Genomic DNA, 21,198 nt, shown 5'->3' with positions numbered 1-21,198 from the left:
ATCCAAATGTCCACCGATATGAAAAACAGATGAATTACGGTTTCCATCATGGAATATTCCTCAGCAGTGAAAACAAACTATAGCCACAGGTGCCAACTAGGATGAAGAAAACCTTATAAACACACTTCAAGTGAACTGACTAGGCAGAATTCCTCGATTACAGGCATCTGCTCCAAAAGGGTACTGTTCTGAATCCTGTGATGTAGAATGATAGTTAGCAGCCCTGTTTCGGGGCATATCTAGAAAAAAGCAAAATAATGACTACACAATTTTAAATTCTTTGTAAATTATAACAATTACTATAAAAATTCCAAAAATATGAAAATCTTCCCAACTGTTATTGGACAAGCTTCAAAATAAGTGCCCAGGCATTGCTTGCCACACCCACAGGTGTGCCAAAATAAATGAAAATATAGCCCAAGTTAGTAGAATCGAAACCTGAAGATGTGCGAGCCGTCCCTGCCTCGCTATCTATACATGGTGTAGAAATTTAAGAGCAGGTAGTGACACTGCAATGCAAGGCTCAAACCAACTGGATATTTGGAAACTTCTATGCAAATTGGCAGTTTCGGTTTTTATACACGGTGTTATTTGCAATTCAAACAGGTAACTGATTCCCTTGGAAAAAATATAGCCATAAACCTGGTTAAAAAAAAATTATGGGATTGGGTATGAGAGAGAGTACTTAGAAATTTGAAAAGTATCGGCAGGGAGCAGTGGCTCATGCCTGTAATCCCAGCACTTTGAGAGGCAGGCCCCACGGGGCCTTTGAGGACACCGGTCTCCTCGGCTGCCTTCCTGCTGGACTGACCCCACGACATTCACTGGGTTTCCACCCCTGTCTCATTCAACATCCCAAGGGTGGTCTTCATCCTCGTCTAGGGCTCAGCTCTGCCCCAATTTCCTAAATCTCTGCCTTCAGAGGCTGAAAACACCCACGGCCAGGGTCACCCTAAGTCCACGTTTACCCCAGAGAGTCCCAATTTAATGTTTTCCCAGCATCGCCTTAGTGATAATTTATCCTGTCAATTCCAACTGCCTTCACACCTCACCCCTGCTGTCTCCCAGCAGAACCCACACCCAAGTCTGTGCATGCTGCCCTGCTCTGCCCATGTGGAGACCACCTCTCTTTCTTGAGGAATCAGCTGGCGGTCATCTCCTTGTGGAGGGCTGCCCTGACTTCCAACTCTCTCCAGCAAAGGCAGAAGCCATCCTCGGTACTTCCCCAAAACTCAGGCCAAGTATGAAGATGGCGCAGATGCTAGCTGTGCCTGGGATGCCATGGGCAGGGTCCCCAGATGCTCTGCACATGGCCCGGGGCACCGCCTGAACACAGCAAGTGCTGAAGAAATAAAACCGACATGCACTGACCTCTGATAGGGCCTCCTTCACCATCCACATCTGTCTCCCCTCTGGACAGTAAAATCCACAAGACACGGAGGGCTTGTCTCACTCATCTTCAAACTCCCAGGGTCACCCTGGCAGGTAAAGGGGACTCAAATGTCTTCTGAAGGAAGCAGCTGGTTAGCTGCCGACTTAAAGGGCCTCTGAAATTCAGAGCTCTGCATAGGAGTCCAGCACACTTTATTATGAATGACTCCAACCATGGCAGAAGTGGCCATGGAACCAGTGCTAACCAATTCAGGGTTTGTTCACTGTTTCTCAGTTCATTATCACAACTCATTCTCATAGAGCAGCCGCGCACAGATCCTCAGACGTCTACACAGAGTGGGACGATGGCGCCAAGTCACGTGAACGTCCTGTTGCAGACTGGGAGACACCGGTCAGACACGGAGCCAGGCAGAGCACAGACCTCTCGTTAAATCGGCTCCGTGTAAACAGCACTCCCTGCCAGGCCCTTTCCTATCTGCACAGCTTCTACAAATTCAACTCTCGCACCTGACACCTAAGAATACTGCACACCCCCATGTGAACCCCCCATTTACCTCCCAAAATGACCCGGTATGGCCGAGTACAAAAAATTTCAACATAAGGGAACTGGAGGGCACGTGGGACTTTCTCGAGTCCCTGCTGCCTCCTGATGGGAGGGCCCAATGCTTCACACCCCTAGTGAAGGGCGGGTCTCTTCGGCCCCCCGGCTTTGACCTGGAGCTTAAATCAGCATTAACTAATTTCACTTTCCAGGACCAACTTCAAAGGCCTGCAAAGCCAGAGAAGGGAGAGGAGATGGAACACGCCCTCACCTCAGATCTGCTGCAAGCACACACTTCTCAGATGCGTCCCAAGGTGCACAGCGTGTCCGATGCCTGTTTCACATCCACCGACCTGCAGGTCTTCTATGTGGCATCAGCCTCCTGGGCACTGGAAACAAGAGGTATAATGGCAAGTCCCCTATGCAGCAAAGGTGAGGCAAAGGGACCCAACGCAATGGAACTCACCTTTTTCTGACAGTCTCAAAACAGAAGGAAAATACTGTACAGTCAACTCCCCCTCACGCAGGTTTATTTACCTGTGACTCAGAAGCCATGACAGACAACTTCAGGTTCTCACCGATTCCTATTTTCCCCATCCAGGAAGCCTTTGTTTTTAATATCGTACGAACTTGCCATTTTGTAGGCCAACAGCAAATATTGGCAGTTTCCTACAGTTCAACTGAATAAAATATGATCATGGCCTTTTGTGAAACCATGAAGAAAAGGTGGATATCTCAATATGTGTTTCCAGACTGGCTTTGTTCCTGAAGCGGTAACTCTGTTCACTCAGGATTTTAGACACTGAAGAATAAACATCAATATCCCACCAAGAAAACCAAAGGAATGAAATAATTTTGCATCCACCTTGGAGCCTTTTTAGGACAAGGCAGGACACAAACTTCTAAAAAGCTGCAATTGTCCCTCTGTATACACAGGGACATGGATTCCAGAACACCCCCCGAGTTTACCCAAATCTACGTATCCACAGGACTCCGCGGCCACCCTATGGAACCACATGTAGGAAACGTCGGCCCTCCACAAAGCCAGGCTTTTTCAGTAAGGGTTTGGTTGGAAAAAAAATTAACATAAGTGATCCTTCGAAGCTCAAAACCCATGTTGTTCAGGGTCAGCTGCATTTATTACTTGTGTCATATCTGAGGCCTGAAAGCCATCATTCTCGGTACCTTAACGTGATGGTTAACAAACTAACTGTTGCGATTAGAAAGAGGAAAAAGCTTATTTTTAAGCTGACAATGAGAGTGGATGCGGCTACGGTGAACGGAGAATAGATCTAAGCAAGCACCAAGGCTGGGGTGACTGCCTGTGCTCAGACCCACCAGGGCCTGTTCTTCCATCTCCCTCTGCTGAAAGGGATAACCGCTTCTCCCCCACGACTAAAGGGCCTTTTTAAAATATTCACACGAGAAGTGCTATGAAAAGCTGAAAGGTCACAGATAACATTTTTAAAAATAAACATTAACGTAAGCATTTAACAAGCCCATTATGATTTTTAAAAAAAATGGTATTAAGTTCTTGGGTGTGGTGGCTCATGGCCGTAATCCCAGCACTTTGGGTGGCCGAGGTGGGTGCATCACCTGAGGTCAAGAGTTTAAGACCAGCCTGGCCAACATGGTGAAACCCCTTCTCTAACGAAAATACGAAAATTAGCCAGGCATGGTGGCAGACGCCTGTAGCCCCAGTTACTTGGGAGGCTGAGGGAGGAGAATCACTTGAACCTGGGAGGGAGAGTTTGCAATGAGCCAAGATCGTGCCATTGCACTTCAGCCTGGGCGTTGAGTGTGAAACTCCATCCCAAAAAGAAAAACTAAGTATAAAATTTTCCTTCCAATGAACCTATAATTCAGCCACCGAGGTATCCTATAGCTACTTATTCAGCCATGAGATACACCACAAAAGATATAGGCGAACAGGACACAGTTCTTCCCTTAAAGAAGGCTGCACCCTTAACAAAAGGGAGGCACATACTCCGAATGGAATCAGCATAGGGAACAGATGCTGCTGCAGGTTGAACTGGCTGCACAGAGCACCCACTCAGGTGTCTGAGAAACAAGGAGCCGCTGGTGCTATCACCTTCCATACCTGAGCTGGGACAGTGGGGAGCCTGTCATCACCAGGGACAAAGAGCCCCAGAACCACACAACGAGCTTACAAACTCACCGAGGCGATGACTGAGCAATGTGTGTGGAGTGATGCGAACACGCAGATGTCAGGGCCACGCGCGGCATTGGTTTTGTGCATCAACCTGAGCATGCCCGGGGTGCCCAGATGGCTGGTTCTGCATTATTTCTGTGCGAGATGCATGTTTGTCTCTGGACTGAGTGGAGACCCATCCTCGCCGGTGTGGGGGGCACCACCCTATCCCCCCAGGGCCTGAGTAAAACAGCAAGGCGGGGAAAACTGGGTTCACTCCACCTGTCTGGCTGATGGGCCAGTGACATCTGTCTTCTGCAGCCCGTGCTCCTGGGTCTCAGCTCCTCAGACCCTGGTGGGATCTGCACCCTCCGCTTCTCAAGTCTTCAAGCCACACCCTCTTAGGACTCTAGCTTGCAGGCTGTGGGTCCTGGGGCTTCTTGGACTCTGTAGCCCCTGCAGCAGGCCTCGCCCGGGAGACACACGCACACCTGGCTGGCTGTCTCTCTGGAAGCCCTGACTAAAAGTCACCCCTAAAAGTGGTCTTCAGGGTTTCTTTCTAGCCCTAAGATCCCAGCGCCCCTCCTACAATTCTAGGCGGAAAGGTGAACGGAGACCAATGGACAGAGGTGTGTGCGAGGACACGCCAGGCAGCAGCACTGGGCAGGAGGGCACTAAGGCTCACTAAGCAAAGAATCAATGCTGCTTGCCACAAAAATGAGAGCAGTAAAGATTTCTTCAAACAGAAATGAGTTTGTTTCATGATTTGCTCTTAATACATAAGAAAGCATAAAAGTAGGCCTATTAACAATTACGGAAGTCTTTACAGGCCCTTGAACTACTTCTGTCCCTTTGTGTTTTTATAGAAAATAAGCCTGAGGTTAAAGAGAGTAACGTCACTGGCCACAGCTGGGGCCACGCGAGGACACAGCTTATACCCCTGAGGTCCCTGGGTGCCCCATATCCTTCCCTTGCTATTTATGGAAATATGGGAGAAACCAGGAGGTCTGAGCGTGGACATGGCCGTGCTCCCAGGGGCCGAGGAAAGCACCCACCTGTCCAGTCTTCCCCCCACCCCGCGGTTTCCTCTTACTCAGACTCTTGGGCTGACGTGGCTCATGCACTCAGCAGCGCCATCATTAAACGTTTAGCTTCGCATCACGAGGGCCTCCTCTGGCCTCCTCTGACCACTCCTCAACCTGCAGTCAGCACTAGTCTGCAGGACACGCGTGGACAAAGTTGATGGATCACGGCCTCCAACGAGGAAGGTGCCAGGCAAGGAGTCGGAGAGCCGGGGATGGAGCAGCCCTCACCCAGGGAGGCGAAGGCCAACAGCGGCCACCACCGAGGACCTCCCTTCCCACCCTGAGGGCAGCTCACCCAGGGAAGCGAAGGCCGACACCGGCCACCACTGAGGGCCTCGAGGGCTCTCCCCACCCTGAAGGCGGCTGCGATCACATTTTCCCATCGCACCAAGAGACCCCTGTATTGAGCACAAACCTTTCCAACCTTTGAATCAATAAGGAATCACAACACAGACATTCCCTCAATCCAAATGGCCAGCCCACAAAACAGACACGCAATCATACACATTTCCTGTGGGAAAATCAGTCAGTCTCTGGGGCCTCGCGCCAGGGGTAGGGGAGCATCATGGGGAGATGCCCCAGCCCCAGTCTGGCTCTTCTCTCTACAGCTCCTTTTCCCTTCTCTTCCCACCGCCCCTTCCCACCCCCTCCTAGCCTCAGAGGCTCCTTCCTCAAATTCTTTCCCCTTGATGAAGTCATTCATGCCCAAAATACAAGGCAAAGTCATGGGGGCTCAAGAGAAAATCCATACCGTGGCTCGCGTTTTAGATTCTCATAAGTTTGAGAATAACCAAGCAAGAATCTTTGGCATCTGAATGGTCTGAAGGATTCTGAGCTCAATGTCCTGCACTGGCCCGGAGTGGATCATGGGTGTCTCGGACATCTTCGCAACTCTACACCAATTATTTTGAAACACACCAGCAGAATAGAACCATGTGAATAGCTGCTTCTCAGTTAAAAGTAGGAAAACACTCCAAAAGCTGCCCTCAAGGAACATCCTTCCCACCAGGAGTTTCCTGCTTCGGGCCCTTCAGGCACAGGCAAGGCCCCCGGGCCCAACTCCCTCATCCCTGCGTCATAAAGCAGCAAAGACGATGGGGAATAAAGCAAGTGAAGGAGTCAGTCCCGCACAAAACGGGCTCCAGAAGCCACAGCCACTCTCCCAGTGTGGGAGCCAAGTTCAGAGACCTGGAAACACCAGCGTTCCCAGGGAGGAGGGCAGAACAATGCCATTTCCCCCTAGTTTAGGGAGACACCACCCCACGTCCTCTGGCCTTAAAAGAGGAGAGACTTCACATAAATGATTTCAATGACTCCACCACACAGAGAAAGTGGGCTGAGGGCTAACACACCCATATAAATGCCTGGCAAAAACACACTAAATGAACACACAGATAAGCAAGGTTCTCCTGTTATCCACCAAATATTCAGAAACAAATCCAGTAAGCAATCTCTTTGCAATCAAAAGACCAATTCAGAGGTGCAGATTAAAAATAAACATACAACTGAACCCTTAATATACCAAGAACCAAATGCCACGGAAGTGTTATCACATCACCACCTCCCAGCTGAAGGAAGCAGCACTGGCCACTGACCAGCTGTTCACTTGTGGATCAGTGAACGAAAGGCAGTGCTGTCCAGGACAACGATGAGATGTTAACCTGAAAAGGGCAAAATTGCAGAGGCTGGAGGGACCTTCCAGGTAACCCGGCCCCCTCGGTGGACAGAGGACCCCCGTGGGGCCACAGAGCCCAGAGCTCCAGTGTGTTCGGGGCAAGCACTCAACTGCAACCCTGATGATGTCCGAACGCCTTCTGCCCTTCTGTGTCTCTGCCCCACTAACAGGGAATCCGTGAATGCTAAGGAAATGTAACGCATTTTACAATACCTGTAGATTTTTAGCAAATTAAAGATAAACAGTGACAAACTTTGAGAATTAACCAAAATATAGTTCAGTGAATGCCCAAACTCAAAGCTAGTCTCCAAGAGGTGATAAGCTGTGTGTGGTGGTTAACGCCTGTAAATCCCAGCAGTTGGGGAGGCTGAGGCAGGAGAATCACTTGAGCCTAGAACATTGGGGTTGCAGTGAGCTGTCGTTGTACTACTGCACCCAGCCTGAGAAACAGAGTGAGACTGTCAAAAACAAACAAACAAAAACAAATTAAAGGAGTTCAAATGAATTCGCCCATACCCTTTAAATTTTCATTTGGGTACATGGGGTGATCTAGTTCCTTTTTCCCTTGCAATACATGAATAATCTAATAATTAAATATAATCTAACAATTATATGGGAAAATTTAATTATTTTCCCATTTCATTATTCCCTATCTCAGGGAAAAAGTTAAAAGTATTCCCTATTTCAGGGAAAAAGCTAAAAATCATTTTAAACCTTCCTTCCACAAAACAGTATACTCAGTCATCTCTATCTGCTTTATCATGTGGAATTCAGCTTCACATGTTTACAATGCAGTTTTTGTTAAACAGCGTTTATGTAGACAGGCAAGAGAAAGAAACACTTGGTCTATGTAGAAGCAGCAGAAGACACGTTTTAACAGAAAAGGGAGAAGATACCACCGTGTGAATCTGGAAATTCTGTCCTCATCTTGTCCACAGACACAGAAAACACCCAAGCACGTGCCTAGTGTCCAACAGGAGCACAGAAAGGACACGGATCCCTCCAGTTGTTTAATGACCAGCCCCACTTGTCACCGCCACATAACAAAATCCGCACGGCAACTTCAGCACGTTTCATTCACGATTCCACGGAAATCAGGCTGAAGAACATACATATGTTTTGCCCACATTTAAAAATCCAAGTGTGGGACTCAGAAATAAAACACATTATGGGTTCACTTAACTTTTCCAAATTTTTACTTGGAGAAACCTATAAAGTTCTTGTCAGTTACATCCTTAAGGTTTTCAATAATTTTTCAATGCAAAGATCGGGCAAGACTTGTAAAGAGGTACACACATACGGCCCAGCGCGGTGGCTCACACCTATGATCCCAGCACTTTGGGAGACCGAAGTGGACAGATCACGAGATCAGGAAACCGAGACCATCCTGGCTAACACGGTGAAACCCCGTCTCTACTAAAAATACAAACAATTAGCCAGGCGTGGTGGCGGGTGCCTGTAGTCCCAGCTACTTGGGAGGCTGAGGCTGGAGAACTGCATGAACCCGGGAGGCAGAGCTTGCAGTGAGCTGAGATCGCACCACCGCACTCCAGCCTGGGTGATAGAGGGAAACTGTCTCAAAAAAAAAAAAAAAAGGAGGTACACACATACATGCCACATTCTTCTCTCAAAGAGACGGGCCCTTTTATAAGATTCCAGAAGTAAATGTGGTTGTCACCCTGCTTTTGAGAGGATGGGCTTTTTTTTTTTTTTTTTTTTGAGACAGAGTCTCACTCTGTCGCCCAGGCTGGAGTGCAGTGGCCGGATCTCAGCTCATTGCAAGCTCCGCCTCCCTGGCTTACGCCATTCTCCTGCCTCAGCCTCCCGAATAGCTGGGACTACAGGCGCCCGCCACCTCGCCCGGCTAAACAGACTTTCCTCCATGCACCAAGGATGCACCACGGGGGCAGTGCTGCCGCCGCCTCCCCAGTCTCTGCTCAGGGTGGGGCAAGGGGAGCTCCGTTGTCTCCCGTATACACCGTCAACAGGCCAGGTGCTCAGAAGGAGGCTTCCAGGACTCGCTGTAGGCATTCGTCAGCAGGGCAGGCAGTGCCTCGTGCTGGTGGGCATCCAGCAGTAAGGGAGTCTTGCACTTCACTCCCTGGGCCCAGCCGCAGACAGAGGGGAAGGAGACACCTGTATCATAACTCATGTGTATTTATAGACACACAGAGACTCTGCAGTGCAAGGTGCAGAACTAGAAGGAATCATGGAAATAAGAGGGAAGACATTGGGTTACGACTGGCAGAGCCACCTCAAGCCTCAGCACTTCCTGCCAGAGCCCTCACTGACCAGACTCCTCCAGGGTCACTGCCACTGCCTTGCCCAGCTCATGACAGGGCAGACAGTGACAGAGCCTCAGAACAACCTCCCACTCCTTCCTCACCAGCCCAGGAGACGAGCTGCTCATGAGTGTCCCAAAGCCTGAATGTGGGAACACAGAGGTGACTGAGCAGAAAGGGGGACAGCCACAATGGCCGCGGGTGTGCAGCTATTGCGGGACACCCCAGCAGCCCTTTCCGTCTTAAAGAGGACGGCCACTGGTGTGCGGATGCTCCCGCGTGACCCAGCCGTCCTTTCCACCTTATAGGGGAATGGCCACAGGTGTGCGGATATTCCCGGGTGCCCCAGAGACCTTTTCACTTTAAGGAGATTTTCACAGTCTCATATCAGTCTCCAAACTATTCAGTGAGGTTGGAGGAGTATCACTGTGGACCAACACTGATTGGCACCAAGTAAGGGCAATTTTATAACCATGTCTCAACCATGAGACAATCAGGTCCTTGGCCATCTGGTCAAAGCAGTTTCTGTAACAAAGTTGGATAATTAAGTTGAACTTTGGTTTTCCAAAGCTTCTTACAGAAACCACATCTTCCTAGGTGTGGCTCCATGGTGTCAGGTGCACACATCAGTAGCCAGGCTTGCCAAGACTCACGGCACGTTACACGTTCACCTGAGAAGGCTGCTCAATCACTGAGGGCTCTGGCGTGCTCTGAAATGAATTTGCCACTTCAGCCTACACTCTACTCCCTTGTTTGATTAAAGAAACCCAAAAAGCAGAATTTGTTTTGGCCAATCGCCTGCTGACCCAACTGCAGAGGTTTTAATTAGAGTACTTTCATTGCATCATAGAAAGCAAAGTCATATAGATCAACTCATTATTACCACTCCAAAGGTTTAGTAAATCTCCAGATAATCAGGCAAACATTTTAAGAAGCTACATTAAGGTTTACAATACTCAAAATTTAAAACTACATCCATGCTTCAAAAAAACCACCATTCCCATTTTAGATGGCCAAATGCATATGAGAAAGAAAGAAACGTGCTGAGAATTTCAACTCCACCTGAAGCTGGGGCACTAGAAATCTATTCCCAGACTCCAGGGCACCAGAATTCCCACTTCTGGAAACAGCCTGGAATGCAGACCTGTAGCAGAGAATTCTTTCCTGCCCACCCTAACTGTCCTCTGTGGAAGGCGACAGTCAAAGACAAGTCCATCCCCCTAGGCGCAACTGCGCCACGAAGAACCATTTCAAGGTGGGAAGTGATTGATCAGTGGGAACAGGCAGTTTAGCTAATCACTTATAAGGCAGAGAAGGGGGGTTTGAAGGCCTGTATCTGGCCTTGTCCTCGGTAAGTGGTCATCCGCCAGTCAGCCTCAGCCACATGGGAAGGGCCTTCTTGCAGTGAAAGTGGAGGCGGAGTTGTGGGGAGGTGGAATGTCTTAACCATCCCTGTTTTACAGGATCACAGGGCTCAGGCAATGTTCAGTATTGTCACACACCAAGGTTTTTACAGTCTGAAGAAAACTACAGTCCTAAGGTGTCAGTTCTCAAAGCCCTTAAGTTCCTCCTGCTAAGATTCCCAGAGAGTCTCCACTTCTTGCACCGAACCCCAACTTACACAGGCACCTGCGTCTTCCTCCTGCAGCAAATGCAGATAAGAAGCTGTGGCTCTGCTGCAGTAATGATGCCATGCAGCCCTAACACCACAGCAGAGCAATGGCTCTGGCCTGAATGTCCCCAAAACCTCATGCTGAAACCATCTCCGACCGGATACATTAAGAGGTGGGGCCTTTGGGAAGTCCTGCTCTCAGGACTGGGCTTGGTGTCCTTGTTGGGAGGCCTAGAGGAGCCCTCCTGCTCCTCCACCACGTGAGTTCTGACGAGACGACCGCTGCCACGCAACACCTGTTGAGATGCTGCCGTCTGTGAGCCACAGGCCCTGGGGCACCAGATGTGCAGGTGCCTTGACCTTGGACTGCCTTGACCTTGGACTTTCCAGCTTCCAGAGCTGTGAGCAATAAATGTCTCTTTACAAATCACCCAATCGACAGCAGCCGGACAGAGACAGTAATGTCACAACATGAGTCACTTTCTCAGTGGGCCAGAGGACTCCCCATGAGCCACCACTGTAAAGCAAGAACTCCCTGGAGGATGGAAAGGGGTTCACAAGGAATTCTACCCAGCACCAGGGTGTCTGTCCTTTCTTGCAGGAAGACAGCTGAGCCATGGCAGGAAACTACAGGGTGGGTGGGGCTGGACAGTAATGTGTCACCTGCTCATCTAAGCCTCAGTCTCCTGCCTCTCATCACGACAGTGGGGGTAACACCCCCCTCACCTCAGCTGTTGGGGGAGGTAAGAGTGCTGGGTGATTAACAATTGTTAGTTCCACAGAAATAAGGCAAAGAATCTGCCCCATGTCTTATAAAACCAAATCAGCCCAGGAATTCCACATCACTACTAATTTGCATGGGAAAATGCCAGATTCTCCTAAGTTCTGGCATGTCATTTGTATTAATAATGTTTGCAGAGTTTTCACATACTAAGTATATAAAACAGGAAAATAAATCATGCAATTTGGAGGCTGAAGCAGGAGACTCACTTGAGCACAGGCGGCGGAGGTTGCAGTGAGCCGAGGCCTCGCCACTGTACTCCAGTCTGGGTGACAGAACGAGACTCCATCTCAAAAAATAAAAAAAAAGATTTTGCTGCTTCATACTAGTAAAGTGGGCAGACTCTACATGCCAACTCTTATTCAAAGGTCGCCTAACACTGACTCAGGAACTCTGGCCCTGATGTGCTTGTAGTTTTAATCCTAACAGTGTTAAAGACCACTCCCCCAGGAGCTCTGAACAAGTACTCCAGGTATACGCTGAACAAGACCACACACTCTGACCGAAATCTAACTTCCCAGACCCAAACTACAGAACCACAGAAGACACTGCTTCTGTCCAACTTTGTGTTCTGCCATCGTTTATGTCCATTATTTCCTACAAACCATCTCATTAGAATTTAGGGCACACAAAAGGCCAATACAACAGGGTTACTTTTCAAAGGTTTGGAGGTGAAGAACAGATACAATGCATTAGCTTCCTATTGCTGCTGCAACAAATTACCACAAATGCAAACCTCCTCTCAGCCCTGGAAGTCAGGAGTCCCAGGGCTGAAGTCAAGGGGTCAGTAGCTTGTATTCCTGCCTGGAGTCTCCCAATTCATAGAAGCCACCATGCAGCTCGACTCACAGCCCCACACCCCTCCTACCACTGCCCCGGCCTCAGCCCTGCACCCCTCCGGGCCCTGCCCCTGCCCCACACTCGCCCTCACCCCCACAGCCCTCTGGCCTCTATCTCGTCCTCAGGTCTCCTCCTCTGAGGCAGACCCTCGTACTGCCTTCTCAAAAGGCACATGTGAAGACACTGGACCCACCTGGACAACCCAGGGTCCTCCCCCATCTCACTGTCCGTTACACTCACATCTGCAAAGCCTCTTTTGCCATGGAAACTTCATTATACTAACAATCATTTAACAAGTCCATTCTAATGATGTGAAAATTGGCATTGTTTTCCTCCTAACGAACAGATCAGTCACCCGTGTAACCTATAAATATTTGACTATTAAATATACAATACTGTAGGAGACAGAGATGAGGAAGACGGTTCCTCCCTGAAAGACGACTGGACCCTAGACGGAGGGATAAACATTCTGAACAGAATCAACATAACTCAACATTTGAGTCGGAGAGGTCAAGCAATAAGACGTTCAAAGAAGCAACCAGAAAGTATGTACTGTGCCTGTAGTTCACATCTGCGCCTGGCGTCATGAGCACGAGCATGCGGACACGCACACAGGGCCCAAGTGTAAGATCAAATATAAGGAGCTTTCCACTGTAGTATTTAACTAGATCTTATTACAAAATAGCCTCCTGATTTTTATCCAAAAAGTTCTCTGTAATTAAGGAAATTAATTTTCCCCTAAAAGGCATTTCTCTAGCTATCATTCCATATAAACTAAATGGGCATATTAAAGAAAAAAGACAAATGTTTGACTTCGGGGGTTTGCCTACGATTTGAATAAGCATGATTTTCTTCTGGCCAAGCAGGGAGCAGCTGGACCAGACTGGAGGGAAGGAAGAACAAATTTCCACTCTGACCTCAGTTGGGCACCAGAGTCTTCCCTGTCAGAATGTGGGTGTGGTGCTTCCCACACACCGGCCTCTGACGAAACTCAGCCCAAGGGTGTGGGAAAAGGCTGTCTACTTCTGAAAAATCTACAAAGTGCAGACACATCAAAAGCTTCAGAAGACTGTAAAGGGCCAAGGAGACCACTACACCCTTGGAGTTTACAGAAAATGGTCAGCATCACACGTGCCTGAAGTCCAGGGTCAGCTCCCGGCTGCCGCGACGCCGTGAACGCAGCCCTGGCTTCCCCTCTGATGCAGAGAGCTGGTCACTCTGCCGGCAGCACTCAGAGCTCAGAACATTCTAGAGGAAAGCAACGTGTTCCTTTTAAAATGGGGAACTGGGGCCGCACAACCGAAGCTCTACGACTGTCTCAACTACTGGGTTTCGGGGTAGCATTAGGAAATCGTGAGAATCCAAATCTCAATTTCATACAGATTCCAGATTCACTGCAGGTTCCAGAATTTCCTGAGACATTCTTCCAATTTATCACTCAGGATTCCCTTACCAAAGCTAATAAAGTCTACATTCCTTACGGAAAACCCACCATAAGCACCACCACAAATAAGATCAACTGACTGACGCCCGCCCTTCGCACCAAACATAGAAACTGTTACTCACACAAGACTGTGCTGGAGGCAGCTCTCAGCTGAAGCCGAATCCGTGAGACTTCGTTATCCCCCATTTTGGATCGAGTGTGAAGACTGTCAGCAAACCAGGGCCCCAGTGTAAAGCAGAGAACAGATCCTCTGATGCCTGCCTGAACATTTCCTTCCCACCTCTGTCTTGGATATTGAACACCCTCAGGGCTACTGAGTCACCCACATTTGCAGGTCATTTATCCAGCCACCAGGATAACACAATTATGCGATAAAAATGCCTTCTCAGGGCTTTGTCATACTCAACAAAGAAGCTCAGAAGGCTAGGTAAGCGCAAGAAAGGGGGAAGCGTCCTCCAAACAGACAAAAACCAAGGAAAACCGTGCAGAGACTCGAGAGAGAGAGCAGAAACACAGCCCGCTGTAGCCTTTCAGGTCCTGCTGGCCGCAGCCCTGCGTTAGGTGGCACCATTTCCACAGATGCATCCTGCTGGGCCCACTTGAAAGGTCCCGCTTGCGAGACACTCACCCCCACTTCCAGCTCCTGCAAGACCCGCTGCAGCCCCACTCCATCCTGGGGGCCGACTGTGCAAGTCTTCCCGGCGAGACCCCTCAGAGCCTACTCAGTGTCTGAGACTGGGAAGCACCAAGGATCCAGAAAGGCACAATCCCGTTCTCCTCGTGCTGCTTTCTGGGTTCCAAGTTGTCTAACGAATCCTGCATAAACCCCGGGCTGGGGAGCCAGCCAGGGCCCAGCAGCACCCAGCTCATGCGCTCCACTCACCCCACAGAGGACCACGGAGGCCCCAGCACGCTCTGTCCGCGGGGCAAGACACCAGAAACAGCCACAGTTCAGGGTTCTGCCACCCGCCCCGCTGCCGTCATTACCTCCTGGGATCTGAATTCTCATTGGTTGGAAAGGTGATCCCACAGCTCCGCTGCCTTAATTACCTGCTGGGATCTGAAATTGTATTGGTTGGAAAGGGGATCTCATTGCTCAAGCACTCCCTGCTGCCTCCTTGCAAACAACATAAAAAATCCAAAACCCCTTGTAAAGAACGTTTACTATAACCTCAAAACAAGACACATCCCGAGACCAAGGAAGATACACACGCACATCTGACACCCGGTGGACGTCAGTGACCGACGCCACGGCTTCCGTGTGGCGTGTGAAGCAGGAGGCCTGTCACGGTGACTCAGGCTGGGGTCTGAATGGGGGTCTTCCAAGCAACTAGGCAACCAGGACGCACACCCCAAAACCCAAGTCCCCGCACTCATGTACCTGGCAGAAATGCTGCGTGGCCATCGACACCAGTTGTGAACCAAGACCGATCTGTGTCCTGTGGCCCTCACAACGTCCGTACATGCCTGGGCCCAGCACAGGCACGCAGGGCACCCTGCTCGCCTCCAGTGGGGTTCTCTCCTACCAAGGGGGATGGCCCTGAAGTCCGTTGAGATTTCCAAAGCTCTACAAAGTCGTGCTTCCTCCTGCTTGTTCAGAAGGCCTAAAGCCCTGAAGACACCAGTGAGAATTGACCTAGCCTCTTAAGGCAGCTCAAACACCTACACACAGGAACGCTGGACCTCTCTGCCCTCGAGAGCAGCCGATAACACACTGGGCTAAGCAGAAGGTACAGATGTCACATCCAGAAGCCAGTGGCGCTCAAGATTGCATTCCAGGAGCCGCCCATGTGAGTCCCTCCAAGGCTTCCAAGTCCCACTTGATTGTTTTCATCGTATCTCTATAACATCAGAGACATTATATCTCACGGTATCTATGAGATCGTCTCCACTTTTATGAGCACATATGCTCCCTGACTTACCATGGGATGAAACTGTTCCAATAAACCCAGCGTAAGCTGAAAATATCCTAAATAGAAAGTGCATTTGACATCATAGTTTCAACTTACAACGGGTTCATCCAGAGGCAGCCCATCTCGGGCCGAACACTGCACTGAGTGTGACTAGTTCACACCATCACAAGGTTGAAAAAAAAAATCAGATATGTAACAATTGGGAGCCAGGGACCCTCTGTATTGGGGCTCCTGTCTTCAGAGACAACAGAAACCTCTTCTTAGACAAGAATCACAATTTATAATCCTCAAAATGTGAAACTTAGTTTAACAATCTAGACGTTCAAACAAAGCCAAAGTAGGCCCACAAGGCCGTTTGTGCCCTTCACTAAGACGCACGACTCGGTAATAACCCTCACCACAGCCCCTCAGGGTGGGTCCCAGAGGCGGCTGAGGCTTGTGGCTACGGACACTAACGAAACCAAAATCAGAGTACGCAGGTGCAGTCAAGTCATATGACTTCTCCACTAGCGTGTGCACAAATGTTCATCAGCAAATCTCATCTTCGCTTTACCTCCCTCCCATGACCTAAAAAGAAGTCCACTACACACACCCATACACACACACACCACTTCAAAAATATAATTAGTACTTGCATTCAATTCTGGGCATTCGGAATAGACCTAATGGGTGATTAAATCTCTCCTCCAACCCATTGCTTAGTCTTCTTAGAGGATGAAGGATTTTGCATAACACAAGTCAACATATAAAAGATCTGCTATAGAAACAGACTTTCAAGTGGTCCTCATTAGAGTGATTCAACTAATATACAAAGGACCCAACACACAGTGTATATTAGAAGAATGATTAATTTGTTCCCCTAAAAATCCTAATATCTACACAGAAAAAATACCCAATACACATTTTATCATTCTTTACCAGTATAGTCATACAAAGGAGTATCACAAAAGCAAAAGAACAGATTTGGTTTGACTCACAGTTCTAAGTTTAATATAAAATTGCTAAAACCACCAAGACAAACATGACTATGAAATATTTAACGATCTTCACCTAAATTCAAGTCACCATTCAACCACCAATACCTCTGCTCTCCTTACGGGAACTTTCCAAAAGTAAATTCTGGAATTAACAGGACAAAATTTTCTGGTGATAGAAATTAGGAAGAAATTGGTTGAAGGCCGTTCCTTGGCTGTCAAACTTTTTCTCAATAATATTTTGTAAAATAAAAGCGTCAAACATCTTTACATTAACTTACAATCTATCAAGCAATACTGGAGCAAGCTTTAAATATTAGCCACATTCTGTCAGGGCTGACTAACATTAAATCAGTATCAGTCTCATGTCTTGCAGGATCCACAGCTCATCTTATTAAAACCACTTAAGATTTCATAATTAACTCAATTAAACAATGTAAGTCATCTCCTTGATCTTTGACATGAAGAGGTAATTTTCCCCCAAAATAGTACCTCTTTCCTTGACATGATTTAATCTGTGGTTAGAGTATTTAACAGGATTTCTTTCCTTCTTAGAAAATAAAATATACACCTTTCCAATAAGAAAAACTCTAACTGATAATGCCATAGCTTACCCAGGTCAAAAGCATTTTTTTTTTTAAGTTAAAAAAAGAACCTAACTGCATCTTTGGACCTTATGTGAGGTAGTGTCCAGGGTCACTGGGACCCCTACTTGGCCAGTGTAGCTGGGTACCAATTAAAGACAGAAACCCAAGCATTCACTCAAAGCCCCTTCCCAGCTGTTCATCCTAGTGGAAGAAGCCATGAGTACAAACGAATGCGGCATTCTACGGAGGGCTTTGGGGATAGGCTGCTTGAGAACATCAAAGTGGCTCACGTCCCCCGAGTATAAAGCCAGTGACTGCTCTCAGCTTCCATCCACAGTAGCCAAGGTCTGGAATCACCTGAGTGCCCGTCAACAGGGGATGAAGGGAACGTGGCCCGAACACACACAGGAGCAATACTCCACCACACAGCGGAGAGCCCTGTCATCCGCGGCAGCATGGATGGAGTTGGAGGACATTACTTTAAGCAAACGAGTCAAGCAAGGAAACGGCGCATGTTCTCACTCATAAGCAGGAGCTGAGAGCAGATCTCGTGGAGGCCAAAAGTAGGTGGTCAACAGGGCCCAGCAGAGCCCACTCATAAGCAGGATGGGCAGAGGCTGGTAATGTGCACAAACACACAGCCTAATGGGAACACGAGACCTACTATTGATAAATCAGCAGGGGGATGGCAGTGGGTCATCTACTGTGTATTTCAAAACAGCTAGGAGATAATAACTTAACATAACCAGCACAAGGAAAAGAAACTATTTAAAGTGAAAGACATCCCAAGTACACAGATTTCATCAATATAGGGGTGAATCAAGGTATCACATGCACTCTGAAAATATGTACGTATATTATGTATCAACAGAAACAAAAACCAATGACAGAACCATTTGCGAAGCACGTGCAGGAGAAGAATGGGAAGCCTGACATGGTGTGGCTGTGTGTCCCCACCCAAATCTCATGCTGAACTCTAACCCTATGTTGGAGGTGAGCCCTGGTGGGAGGTGATTGACTCATGGGGGTGGTTTCTAATGGTTTAGCACAATCCCCCAAGTGCTGTCCTCATGATAGTTCTCCTGAGATCTGGTTGTTTGGAGGTGCATGGCACCTTCCCCTTCACTCTCTCTCCCCTTCCAGCCATGTGAAGACATGCCGGCCTCCCCTTCACCCTCCACTCTGATTGTAAGTTTCCCCAGATGTAGAAGCCTGTACAACCCACAGAACTGTATGCCGATTAAATATTTTTTCCCTTATTACCCAGCCTCAGATAGTTCTTTATAGCAGTGGAACAACAGTACAGTCCTCAGGACCAGCAATGTTTTCCTTCTACCCGGCGGCCAACAAGGTCCTACACCGTAGCTGGTTTTCCAAAGCTTTGCCAGAATGCTGAAGCTGTTTTGGGGACACTAACTTTCCCCATCTCTGGCAAACCAGATGGGGCATCCTATTTGGCTCTTACCACCTTTCTCAGAGAAACCCCACCTCTGAAACAGCCTCCACCAGGGGCCTCCTTCAGCAGCAACAAAGCTGAGTGTTCCTTGCACTTCCCTTCTTCTGAACAAGTAAACATCTTAAGCTTGTTTTTCCATCTCCCCAGCTCATTGAAAAAAATATCTTATTCTTTCTATTTTCCTAACACACACACATGGAAGAGAAGTGCCGTGAGGGCAGGGGCTCTTGTTTTCCCGGATCTGAGCCTGGCCCTCAAACACTAGCCGAATACTAACACGATATCCAGAGGCAGAAATGCAAATATCCATATGACTTCAAATACCCTAAGGACCTAACAGGCCGAGTGGCCCATGTAACTATGGTGTGATGGGCCATTCAACTGGTGTCCAAATCCCTGTCCAAGTGAGCTCTTTAATTTTGAGACTTTTCAGACAGCTGTTTTGTTGTTGTTGTTGTTCTGTTTTGTTTTTATTAAAGGGATATGTTACAATTATAATCAAGAATATCCCAGGCCGAGTGTGGTGGCTCGTGCCTGTAATCCCAGCACTTTGGGAGGCCAAGGTGAGCGAATCACCTGAGGTCAGGAGTTCAAGACCAGCCTGGCCAACATGTGGAAACCCCGTCTCTACTAATACAAAAATGAACCAGCCATGGTGGCAGGCACTTATAATCCCAGCTACTCAGGAGGCTGAGGCAGGAGAATGGCGTGAACCAAGAGGTGAGGCTGCAGTGAGCCAAGATCGTGCCACTGCATTCCAGCCTGGGCAACACAGCAAGACTGCCTCAAAAAAATAAAAATAAACCAATACTCCCAGTTAGTTCTTCACCAATGTTAGATACATCAGTTTAAAGAAAAATATGAAAGCATGTTTTTATATTTCAGTGTTGAATTTAACCATATCTTTTAAGAAGATGTGAAGATAGAACTTCCTCAAGGATTGGGGGAGAGAAAAGCAGTTAAGAAAATCTTAAAACCTCAGGAGAAAAACAAGTATGGGTTAAGACCTCAAGGCAAAACTTTTTCTTTGCACTTTGATTTCAAAAGAACAGAGATGCCCAAATTATGAACTCTCCCATCTGCATTTTATATTCGTCTGTGTCCTTTGAAAGGCTGGAGATGGGATCCCAGGTTCCAAAGTGCCTGGCCGTGGCTCACATCAGGCGGCATCTTTCACAGCCATTTACTCCCCTGACTCTGCCTAGAGAGCTCTGTGGCCCAATTTACAAAAAAAAAAAAAAGTCCTAATTTACTCACGTTCATCACTTTGAGCAGAGTCTCAAGAAATGAGACAAATATTGAGACTCCACAGAAGCAAGTACTCTCTTCCAAAAAGTCAAGTGTCAGGTTCCCATGAGCCAGGCAGCTTGCTTACAGAAAGCACTGGCTGACTTGCTGGTTTAATGTTAAATGCATTTAAAATGTTAAGTGATCAAACGCCCCTCCTAGTGGGTGTGCGCGTTGAGCTGGCTGCAGTAGTGATGCAGACCACGTTCTTTCCTTTGGTTTTGCTTCAAGCAGAGCACCCCACACCCAGGAAGAGGCCGAAGGATGGCATCGAGGTCTAGGACAGATTTAAGGAGAGCTGCAGGCTGACTGCCTCACCTGCAAATAGTCTCTCATTTCAGAGAAAATCACTGAACAGAGTTCATAACACGTGAATTTTTAAAATTCATATTTCTAATTTCATCCCATTAGAACTTTTGAACCTCCACCTCCCACCTAGAGAACATCAGCTCAAGCCGATCACAGCGCAGTGCGATTTTCTATAAATAATGTGCACGCCTGCATCTGAGCTGAGATGGGAATGTCTGGAATGTGCCTGCCAGGCCCAGGAGGAACTGCAGCAAGTGTGGGGACACAAGCCGCTAAGGAATCTGATTTGGAGGGAACTGGAGGCAACTAAAACTAGGTCCACTGGTTTTTCTTGGTAAGGTTTGACCAGGCAAACTGTTATCACTGTTGCTAATTTATGGTAATTGGCATGGGGACTTAACAGTAAGTAATTAGAGCAATTACAGAATTTGCTACTCAATTACAATGGCACAGATTCCTGAGAATGGAAGAACTGTTGCCCAGGAATAGAGTTCAAGAGGTCCTCCCCATGCTCCGAGGAACATGGCATTTCCACGCACCCCTGCTTTGGTCCCTGGCCACCACCATCCTGATCTCGGCCATCTGATGACATCAGTCCCCAAAGCTGGAAACACCTGACACCTCTTGTCACCCTCCCATCTGCCCTGCCTTCCTCCAGTCCGGGATATTCAGGGATGCCCACATACAGGACCAGGAAACCAGGGTTATCCCAAACCAGTGCCTGCATTCAAAGTCCTCCACGGCAGCACAATCACCAATGGCCAATACTCCCAGAACCTTCCACCTCAAAACGGGAGCACATCTGGATTCAAGCTGACAATGCTGCATTCTCTTTGCCATGTACACATGGAGGCATGTCAGGTTCCAC

At 48.2% G+C, this 21,198-nt stretch overlaps 1 protein-coding gene across 1 annotated transcript in view; it reads right to left on the bottom strand.

Moving 5' to 3' along the window:
• The window catches only part of LOC114671290 (uncharacterized), a 63,676-nt gene that overhangs the window by 14,747 nt on the left and 27,731 nt on the right, over positions 1 to 21,198 (bottom strand). Inside the window, exon 3 of the mRNA XM_077989729.1 lies at positions 2,205 to 2,322. Coding sequence (XP_077845855.1) covers positions 2,273 to 2,322 — 50 coding nt within the window. The 3' untranslated portion in view covers positions 2,205 to 2,272. The remainder of the gene's footprint in view (positions 1 to 2,204; positions 2,323 to 21,198) is intronic.

This window comes from Macaca mulatta, chromosome Y (assembly GCF_049350105.2).
Source record: "Macaca mulatta isolate MMU2019108-1 chromosome Y, T2T-MMU8v2.0, whole genome shotgun sequence".
Lineage (NCBI taxonomy): Eukaryota > Metazoa > Chordata > Mammalia > Primates > Cercopithecidae > Macaca > Macaca mulatta.
This window is presented reverse-complemented; position numbering and strand designations above follow the sequence as displayed.